Here is an 11,037-nt window from a genome sequence, read left to right as displayed (position 1 = left end):
TTGCCCAGATTGGTAACTCCCGTTCTATCAATTATATTTCTATCCATTTAAGCATTATATATATATATATATATATATATACATACATACATACATACACACACACACACACACACACACTGCTCAAAAAAATTAAGGGAACACTTAAAACAATACAATGTAACTCCAAGTCAATCACACTTCTGTGAAATCAAACTGTCCACTTAGGAAGCAACACTGATTGACAATAAATTTCACATGCTGTTGTGCAAATGGAATAGACAACAGGTGGAAATTATAGGCAATAAGCAAGAAACCCCCCAATAAAGGAGTGGTTCTGCAGGTGATAACCACAGACAACTTCTCAGTTCCTATGCTTCCTGGCTGATGTTTTGGTCACTTTTGAATGATGGCGGTGCTTTCACTCTAGTGGCAGCATGAGACGGAGTCTACAACCCACACAAGTGGCTCAGGTAGTGCAGCTCATCCAGGATGGCACATCAATGCGAGCTGTGGCAAGAAGGTTTGCTGTGTCTGTCAGCGTAGTGTCCAGAGCTTGGAGGCGCTACCAGGAGACAAGCCAGTACATCAGATGTGGAGGAGGCCGTAGGAGGGCAACAACCCAGCAGCAGGACCGCTACCTCCGCCTTTGTGCAAGGAGCAATGCCAGAGCCCTGCAAAATGACCTCCAGCAGGCCACAAATGTGCATGTGTCTGCTCAAACGGTCAGAAACAGACTCCATGAGGGTGGTATGAGGGCCCGACGTCCACAGGTGGGGGTTGTGCTTACAGCCCAACACCGTGCAGGACGTTTGGCATTTGCCAGAGAACACCAAGATTGGCAAATTCGCCACTGGCGCCGTGCTCTTCACAGATGAAAGCAGGTTCACACTGAGCACGTGACAGTCTGGAGACACTGTGGGGAACGTTCTGCTGCCTGCAACATCCTCCAGCATGACCGGTTTGGAGGTGGGTCAGTCATGGTGTGGGGTAGCATTTCTTTGGGGGGCCGCACAGCCCTCCATGTGCTCGCCAGAGGTAGCCTGACTGCCATTAGGTACCGAGATGAGATCCTCAGACCCCTTGTGAGACCATATGCTGGTGCGGTTGGCCCTGGGTTCCTCCTAATGCAAGACAATCTGGCTGGAGTGTGTCAGCAGTTCCTGCAAGAGGAAGGCATTGATGCTATGGACTGGCCCGCCCGTTCCCCAGACCTGAATCCAATTGAGCACATCTGGGACATCATGTCTCGCTCCATCCACCAATGCCACGTTGCACCACAGACTGTCCAGGAGTTGGCGGATGCTTTAGTCCAGGTCTGGGAGGAGATCCCTCAGGAGACCATCCATCACCTCATCAAGAGCATGCCCAGGCGTTGTAGGGAGGTCATACAGGCACGTGGAGGCCACACACACTACTGAGCCTCATTTTGACTTGTTTTAAGGACATTACATCAAAGTTGGATCAGCCTGTAGTGTGGTTTTCCACTTTAATTTGAGTGTGACTCCAAATCCAGAACTCCATGGGTTGATACTTTTGATTTCCATTGATAATGTTTGTGTGATTTTGTTGTCAGCACATTCAACTATGTAAAGAAAAAAGTATTTCATAAGAATATTTCATTCATTCAGATCTAGGATGTGTTATTTTAGTGTTCCCTTTATTTTTTTGAGCAGTGTCTATATATCATATATATATATGATAACTGGCTGTGCATGTGCGCCATCGTGCATAAATGTATTTTGTCCCCCCCACACCAAACGCGATCACGACATGTAGGTTAAAATATCAAACTCTGAACCAATTATATTAATTTGAGGACAGGTCGAAATGCATTAAACAGTTATGGCAATTTGGCTAGCTAGCTTGCACTTGCTAGCTAATTTATCCTATTTACCTGAAATGCACAAGGTCCTCTACTCCTTCAATTAATCCATACATAAAACATCAACCGAATCTAGTCATCTCTCATCCTTCCAGGCCTTTACTTCTCTTGACTTTATATTGCGATTGGCAACTTTCATAAATTAGGTGCATTACCGCCACCGACCTTGTTCATCTTCAGTCACCCACGTGGGTATAACCAATAAGGAGATGGCATGTGGGTACTTGATTCTATGAACCAATGAAGAGATGGGAGAGGCAGGACTTGCAGCGTGATCTGCATTAGAAATAGAACCGACTTCTATTTTAGCAACGCAGACGCAAAATATATTTTGCGACGTGAGTGGTGTAGTCAGCCTGTAATCCTCCTTTTATCAGACTCGGAACAGAGATGGTTAGCGAAGCTTTAATTTTCAGCAAAACAACTACAGATCTGAAATAGCATGTGTACTTTGCAAATTAATCTCCATTAGGTACGCTATTGAAGAGTGACCACTATTTCACTACATTATCCAATTAATAACAAGGCTTAATAATAACCATAGCATTCACTGCTCAAATTGGCATTGTTTTGCCTTCTTGAAAAACAAAAACATTTTCTTCAGCATTGAACACTAAGACACATTTGGTAAGAGGTTTCACTCAAATGCATGTTGCGTTTAGTTTTATTTTACCTTTATTTAACTAGGCAAGTCCGTTAAGAACACATTGTTATTTATTTATTTCCAATGACGGCCTAGGAACAGTGGGTTAACTGCCTTGTTCAGGGGCAGAACCTTTACCTTGTCAGCTTATATTTTTGTTCAGTATAAATAAAGGTCAAACAAAAAGACCCACAAAAATCAGGGCTTGGTTTTAGCGTTTTGTCACTAAGTTACCAAAATAGCTTACTGAACAAATGTCATGACATTAACTGTGGAAGATACAACATTCAGACAAACAGTAAGAAATAGCAAATATTAACCTAATCATAAACACATGACAAACTACCAGCATATACACTGTATGTTCAATTCTTGGAATGCTACGATAAGTGTATAATAAAAAGTAGAGTTTTTCATGTTGACAAACTGTCATACATACTTTCATCTTTATACTTAAGAACATCATTTTTACACATTCTACAGCAACTCACCTGGGTATTCTTAAGAATTGGAAACATCAGAAAATAAAAAGTAATAGGACAAACATTAAATAATTTGGTAATAATTCTAAGCATTTGCAATCACCATATCAACGTACAATGCTAATAGGAAAGGAAAACACTTATGATAGTTTATTCTCCATCTGTGGTAGAGGGTGATGGCTTTAGTGTAACTTTGAGGTAATCTCTGCATAACAAAAAGGCCTTAAAATGGTTTCTTAAACTTTCTTTGATAGAAAAGCAGGTGGAATAACACAGCAGCACACTATTAAGCTGTAATAAACAAGGAATTCACCCAGCTTAACCACTTGTGCTGATATGGATATAGTAACATAGCAGTACATGGGAAGTCTGAACACACTATTCGTAAACCACATACAGTACATGTTCAGAGTACATAGACATTCAGATATATGGGTGTGCTAAAGCTAACATCAAAGTCAATGGTCCCAGTAACACTTTTAGCACAGAAACAACTGTTCAAGGAAATATAAAAAGTGAATATAAATAATGCTAATGTCACCAAACACATACCACAGTTCTATAAAATCACAATAGATATGTCAGTCACATTAACAATAAGCACTTTACAAAAATGAGAAGTACAGGACAGAGTTTAAGTGGTTTGGGGTTTTGTGAGACAGAAGATTCAATCGTTTCAAAAGAATGATTTCAAAAAGCTCAGTGAATCCTTGTTAGGAAGCTGCACTGTAAATATTACAAACTTCAGATTCATAAAATATTAGAAAATTGTAACTTCCCTTGAAACAATCCCCAACAACCCCTCCTTTGGCCCAGTCTATAGAGAGAAGTAGACAAATAGGAATATTCCCAATGAGCAGACGAGAAACAGGCCACAGTTGAGCAGCAGTTTGGTTCTGGGTGGCTCGTACAGCATCTCCATAACGGCTCTCTCGTCCTCCGCTGTCCTTTTGGGATGGGCATCATATGCCGCTTCCTTGAACCCACAGAACCACTCCAACAGCTGCATGCACCTCCCATCCTCCTCATCCCCACAACCTTCCTCTGCATGCACTAGCCCTGGGTGCCCGTTATCAAACTGGGTGGTGGGCGTTGCTAGTGTCATTTCCGGGGTTGTCTCGCCACTGGGAGTCGCGGGGTCAAAGTCAGAAGGCGGAGCTAGCAGCTTGACGTCCTCCCCATCTAGACACCTAGCATTGCAGATGTCTGGGGGCAGATCCTTATAGAGGCCTCCATTCAACTGCAAAGGGCTCTTATCCGTCAGCTTGTACATCTCCTCACGGTCTTTGAGGAGAAGCTTTCCCATGTTACGCAGGCCCCATAATGTGGTTGTGCGGATCTGCTCCTTATCTGGAGGAGGGTTGCAGAGACTGACGACCACAGCCACCAGTCCAGACACCCAGAACAGCCCAGCAGCCACATACATGTAATGGACATGTGTGATGAAGAAAGGCCTGTCGTCTGGCTGGTCACAGGGAGGCTCTCTGTAAATAAACGCCAAGGTCAGCCGGGTGGTACCCAGCGCAAACCCGGTCATACCGCCCCAGAATGCACCCCTTTCATTGCAGCGCTTCCAGAACACACCCAGCAGGAAGAGGGCGGCAATGGGCGGGGTTAGGTATCCGGCTACTTCCTGTATGTACAGGTACATCTGGCCGCCCTGCATCTCGATGATGACAGGGACCCAGGCGATGCTGATAACCACCATGAACACCACGAACAGCCGGCCCACCAACAACAGCTCTTTATGGGACGCACCACGCCTAGCACTCTGGTAGATGTCCAGGGTGAAGATAGTGCTAGCACTGTTAAAGATAGAGTCCAGATCACTCATGAGAGCCGCAATCATCACAGCCATCATCAGCCCTCGCAGTCCCACAGGCATCACTGCCATGACCAGCCGCGGGTATGCAATATTGGAGCACCCCGCCTTAGAGCCACACACAGCCAGGCAGTGCTCTGGCCCAATGCAGGCAATCTCATCTGCAAACAAGATCCGGGATATCATCCCGGGGATAACGATAATAAACATGGGCAGGACCTTCAGGAAGCCAGCCATCAGCGTGGAGCCCTTGGCGTGGGCAAGGTTCTTGGCAGCCAGCACCCTCTGGACAATAACCTGGTCAGCACACCAGTACCAGATGGAAGCTGGGGTTTGACCTAAGAGGAAGCCAGGCCAGGGGATGTCCTCGTCCAACGGGCCCCGGAGGATCCTCAGGGAGTCTGGCTTGGGCTCGATGCGGCAGGAGGGTGAGTGTGTGAAGTTCCCACTGGCCAGGATAGCTGTTACATTTGGGACAGCTAGCATGTACTTGGTCCGAACCCCTTCAAGACCACCGACCTTGATCAGGCTGATGATGGTCAGGCTGAGAGCTCCACCAATCATCAGCACGGCCTGGAGGGTGTCTGTGTACATGACCGCAACCAGGCCGCCGGTGACCGTAAGCAGTGCGGTCATACTAATGAGCAGAATGATGGACAGGTAGAGATTCCAGCCCAGTGACTCCTGGATGAAAAGCGCCCCAGCGTACAAGTCCACAGAGATCTTGGTGAAGATGTAGAGCAGCACAGAAAGCGAAGCAAAGTACACTTTTAGCCTATTGCCCCCATAGCGTTTGGACAGGTACTCCGGCATGGTGTACACACCAGAGTGGATATACACAGGTATGAAGACCCAGCCCAGCAGCTGCAGCAGGAGAAGAGCGTTAAACTCCCATGCTCCCACAGCAAAGCCGCTGGCTGCTCCCGACCCAGCCAGGCCTATGAAGTGTTCACTGCCGATGTTGCTGACAAACAGGGACGCTCCGATCACCACCCATGTCATGGAGCGTCCTGCAAGGAAGTATCCGCTCACCGTGCTGCGGTTGGCCTTCCACATGGCGAAGAACCCGATGCTCAGGACCAGGATGAAGTACAACACCACCACAGCAATGTCTGCTGCCTCCATGACAGCCGTACCCATCTTCATTGTGAGTGCTAAACGGAACCACTGGTTCAAAACGGCTGAAAAACTCCCTTGAACCCTGCAAAAGTCAAAGCCAAGTTTTAGCGTAACAGAAGAGCAATAAAAATTCTCTATCCTTTGGTTTGCTGTCTGGATGGAAGCTGTAGTATCCACCGTCAGGTCAAATTCACTAGGGGTGTCTGCATTTGGTGGTGTAATCCACCTGCACTGAGAACACTAGTTTTAAGGGAGGATGCAGCAGGCCTCTGGTCTAGTATAGCCTAGAGTTTACATTCCTGCAAGACAGCAAAGACAAAGACAAACACCTGATTAGAGCCTGTGTCAGATGGGAACCAAGAAAGGTGACACGCATTCTAAAATTGATTAAATTGTCCCCCACTCAGTTTACACACAATATCCCATAATGACAAAGCAAAAACAGGTTGACATTTTGACATTGCAAATGTATTCAAAATAAACTTTAATCACATTTACATAAGTATTAAGATACTTTACTCAGTACTTTGTATCATCTTTGACAGTGATTACAACCTCAAGTCTTGGGTATGACACTATAAGCTTGGCACACCTGTATTTGGGGAGTTTCATTCTTCTCTGGAGATCCTTTCGAGCTCCATTAGGTTGGATGGGGAGCGTCGATGCACAGCTATTTACACCTTGACTTGGACCTTCTATAAAAGGTGTGTGTGCCTTTCCAAATAATGTCAAATCAATTGAATTTACCACAGGTGGACTCCAATCAAGTTGTAGAAACATCTCAAGGATGATCCATGGAGCTCCACCTGAGCTCAATTTCGAGTCTCATAGCAAAATGTCTGAATACTTATGTAAATGTTATATTTCAGTTGTTAATTTTGAATACATTCGCAAAAAAAACATTAGTTTTACTGTCATTATGGGGTATTGTGTGTCAATTGACGAGGAAAAATATCAATTTAATTACATTTTAGAATAAGGCTGTAACGTAACAAAATGTGGGAAAAGTCAAGGGGTCTGAATACTTTCCGAAGGGGACACACGCAACATTTCTGAGAAGCAGGTCATCAAAACAGAGCTTGATCAGATGACTTAACTTTCTCTAGCCCTCACCCCAATCTCTTAAATAGTGGCTAAACCTAAAAGAGAAAGAGCCATGTCCATCTCAGAGCTTCAAACCAAAAAGTCTAACAGCTCAGTCCATGTGAAGAGATAAAAAATGCCTACATAGCCTAGTGGTAAAATAAGGAGTGTAATTATATATTTAAATAAATAAATAAATAAAATAAATAAAATAATGTTTTATTCATTCGTGTATTACACAATTTTCAATCATGACAGACGCATTATTTACATCATTACATCATCAGCCCCCAACCAAGTCATTATCCCAGAGGCAAGCTTTGCTAATTATTTAATAGACAATACGATATTATATATTAATATTTCTGGTCACCTTCAGCATCATCGTCTACAGCTAATGCTGACCGATTAACCAATTGTTGGTTTTGTTGCTGCAACATTGTTTGTTATTAAACAGCTAATTGACCAACGTCGATTCAATTACTTGAAATACATTTTGTTTTTTGAGAGCCGAACGTGCCGTTCCTCTAGAAATAAATCAAATAAACGAGAAATGTAGTTTTCATTGAGCAAATATTCTACCAAGTTCAGCGCGGAAACGTGGTAATTAACTACAATGACCATAATCCATTGCGCTAGTTTTCGTCCCAGCTCAGAAAGGAGGAGGTTTCCCTCTTGTCAATATCTTTCCAAAATAAGCACAATGCATTTCTATGGCCTTATTTTAGACCTAAACTTGTCTTCCCGCCTTTGGGACGGGTCCCATTGTTATGGCATAGACATGAGCATCTTGTTATTATATACACAGATCTACGCTAAATTAGACCGCATGAGAGAGGAAAATGCACAATGACGAGGGACAAAGACAGCTCGTGAAAGTTGGCCTTATCTACTTTGAAATAATGGTATCGACATGATACTGGTAAGAAAGATATGAGGATCAGTACAATGTAGTCAAAGTATTATCACGAAATGTGGCAAGCTACACAACAGCTGCGGAATATTCTAGAAAAGAGTACGCGCATCTTCCGCAATGCCAAGGAGAGTATATCTAATTGAGGTAGCCTATATATGTAGTTTGAGTAAAACAAGTGGTTGAATTCGTCAAATAGAATAATATAGGACCCTGACCTGGTAGCCCACATTCAATTAATTTACATCCAATGCACAATAGTAAATTAAGCGCTCGACCTGCTTTTAACATTTTCTCCATCACATCTTTTGTCCGGGCGGCCGTCACAAAAATACACACTCACCATTGCAATTACAATACTCCGCTATATGGTAGCTAATGTAGGCTACATCAAACCACAAGTTCAGGATGCGACTGTCTGAGCCTGCTTTTCTGGCGACAATATGTATGCGTCTCTTCCTGCGTCAGTTCTTCCGATGTCGAGATAGTTCGTGTCCTCCGCTTCAGAGCAATTAGGTTTAACACATAAGGTAGCTGCACTTTATAAGCATCGACTCTGCTTCTTCCCCATTGCCACGCCCTTCATGTGTAATACCAGAGAGGAAGCGGAAGAGAGAGGCCCAATTCGGCGGAAGTTTTTTTTCCGTTGCTTCGGCCACCAAGCAAGGTTTTGTATGTAGCTCAATGAGTGTCGAATTTGGTCAACAACAACAAATAAATGGCTTATTTGCTACGTGATGTTTATTTGATTGAATAGAAGTTTCGTAATGCTTAAATTGTTGCTGATGTACTGCTTTGGACACGTGACATCCCAGCTACTTTGAGAAAAACACATTTGAGTTGCCTCGAGATGTATATGCATATTCATAACATGCGGCTAGTAGTATAGCATCTCTCTCCATTGAATACAGACGGTTGACGTCAACAACCCTCGTCGAATATTTTTTTTAAATGACAATGAGATTTATCCACCAATCCAAAGAACGTATTGGCGGGCGCTAGACAGCCCGCCATGCCGCTTTGTGGACACCGACTCCCATTGTTAGGGCGAGGAGACATATAGTATCTTGTTAGTTTATCCATAATCTTTGGTAATACACATGTGACGTTTCAAATGCAACACGCCCATTGGTTATTGTTCTAATTCTAGTAGCCTGGAATTGAAATACCGTATTGTTTTGAGGCACAAATTATTTTTTCGGATAACAACAGACTCAGAATGCATGCTACTGTAAGTGAACCTTTGTTTTAAAACAGGGGATTGGCTTTCCTCATGACATTCAACCTGTTAGGCTACTTGGGTCGAAATTGCCTTAAACCCCACTTTGCCTAATTAACCGACTAGTTTACATATCCTGGTTGATAATGAGCTTTAACAGTGGAATGGTAATAACGGAACAATCTAGAAACGGGCACTTTTGGATATATTAACTTGTAAAACCCTTGTAATCTTCCTTCAAAGTGTTCAACTTTCCAGAAATGTATATTGGCATATAGCCTAATCTGACCTCCAAACAGGCTACATACAGCTCATGCATCTATCTAGAATGTAATGTCATAGCATATGGGGGAGATGAATGGGATGCATTTGATAAGTCATTAAAGTTATTTGCAGTCTCAATAACACAGTACAGTGACAGCTGGTGTGACAGCCCATTCTGTGCGTCCATAGTTTACGTCAATTTACAGTGTGAGGGTATTCAATCGTTGGGCACAGGGGTAGGAACCACACAGGTAACCTTACGCATTTTGATTAGTGACTCGCGCCTGCCATTCTCTCTGATAAATAGGCTCTGTCTGATGTAGGATGGGACAAATGTAAAACTATTAAAATTATACCTTAGTCAAGATATGTTGGCCTGTATGCAATGATAACCCCTTCAGTTCAGCGCACACATAAGTGGCATGTTTTATCATGGTGAAAGGTGCATAAGATGTCTGGAGAACCCACTTTGGCTTTGTCACTGCGCATCTGTGAGAATGAAATGCATAAACAATGTGGATCAATCTACACTCGGACCCTAAACTACATACTGACACAGCCTGACAGTATCTTCATACAGGTGATGTTGGGACAACTAGGCCTGTGTCAATACATACTTGAGGTGATATCAGCAAGAATGCACTTATAAGCTTTATATAAAATGGAGCTCCTATTTTAATTACATAGGCCTAATTTTTAACACTTTCTGAGAACCTGATAAGTAGCCAACTATATGGCCTTGATGAGAAAATAGTATAGTCCCACACACTTACATTTGAGTCATTCAGCAAACGCTTTCTGTCCAGACCGACTTCATACATTTTTGTACTGGTCCCCGGCAGGGATCAAACTCACAACCCTGGCATTCCAAACGCCATGCGCTACCAACTGAGCCACATAGTTTAAACCAATGAAATTGGTTGCTTGTCTGCCAACGTGTATCTGACAAGGACAGTGAATTTCCACTTACTATTTTTTTAGGTCTAGGAAGTAAATTCTTCTTATTCTCTGTATTTTTTATGGCGGTTGGCAACCAACTTTAAGGTGCCATTACCGCCACCAACTGGACTGGAGTGTGGACCAGAGACGGAAGGTCTAAATCCTACCCAATATTCTCATCCCCCTAAGGAAACGAAATACATAATTAAATACTACATCCCCTGAAGATTTCCCCAGCAGTTCACTTAATGTTGGCTCTTCAACCCCATCACTCCTTAAATCGAATAACAATCACTTCATTTCCCTCCCATATTGCTGGTACTGAAATAGAACGTGTTCCACTGTCTCCATCTCCTCTTGACAATGATCACACCTCCCAGTCTGCAGTTGTCCTACCAATTTCAAAGGTGGGACACACTATTGAGCCTTGTGTGTCCCAGTCTCTGATTACACACTTCTCCCCTCTCTCTCGACCTGAGGACCTCCTTGCCCCCACCTTTTCCTGTATCTTATACAGGTGTCTTCCCTTGCTCTCCCTTTTCCACAACTCTTGCCATTTCTTTTTAACTACTGTTTTTATCAACCCCTTGGCTTCTTCTTTACTGATTGACAATTCCATCTTAACATTAGGATGTTTAAGAGCCTGCTTGGCGATAACATCCCCTCTACTTCCACATGAGCTGGTGCCC

General features: G+C 43.4%; 1 protein-coding gene across 4 annotated transcripts; it reads right to left on the bottom strand.

Annotated features, from left to right (window-relative positions):
• Positions 1-2,255: 2,255 nt before the first annotated feature.
• Positions 2,256-10,368, bottom strand: LOC135547438 (sodium/myo-inositol cotransporter-like). Of its 4 annotated transcripts, none has more exons than XM_064976462.1 (2): positions 10,183-10,368; positions 2,256-6,012 (listed from the first exon to the last, which is right to left on the bottom strand). In XM_064976462.1, exons 1-2 carry the CDS (start codon positions 10,191-10,193, stop codon positions 3,807-3,809), a joined length of 2,217 nt encoding a protein of 738 aa, XP_064832534.1. In that variant the 5' UTR covers positions 10,194-10,368; the 3' UTR covers positions 2,256-3,806. The 4 variants fall into 4 exon arrangements, with proteins under 4 accessions (XP_064832534.1, XP_064832537.1, XP_064832535.1 ...); XM_064976465.1 differs by having other exon boundaries at positions 2,256-6,229; positions 10,183-10,367; XM_064976463.1 differs by lacking the exon at positions 10,183-10,368 and adding an exon at positions 8,270-8,522 and having other exon boundaries at positions 2,256-6,229.
• Between the last annotated feature and the right edge of the window lie 669 nt (positions 10,369-11,037).

The sequence above is a fragment of the Oncorhynchus masou genome, chromosome 10 (genome assembly GCF_036934945.1).
Source record: "Oncorhynchus masou masou isolate Uvic2021 chromosome 10, UVic_Omas_1.1, whole genome shotgun sequence".
Classification (NCBI taxonomy): domain Eukaryota; kingdom Metazoa; phylum Chordata; class Actinopteri; order Salmoniformes; family Salmonidae; genus Oncorhynchus; species Oncorhynchus masou.
This window is presented reverse-complemented; position numbering and strand designations above follow the sequence as displayed.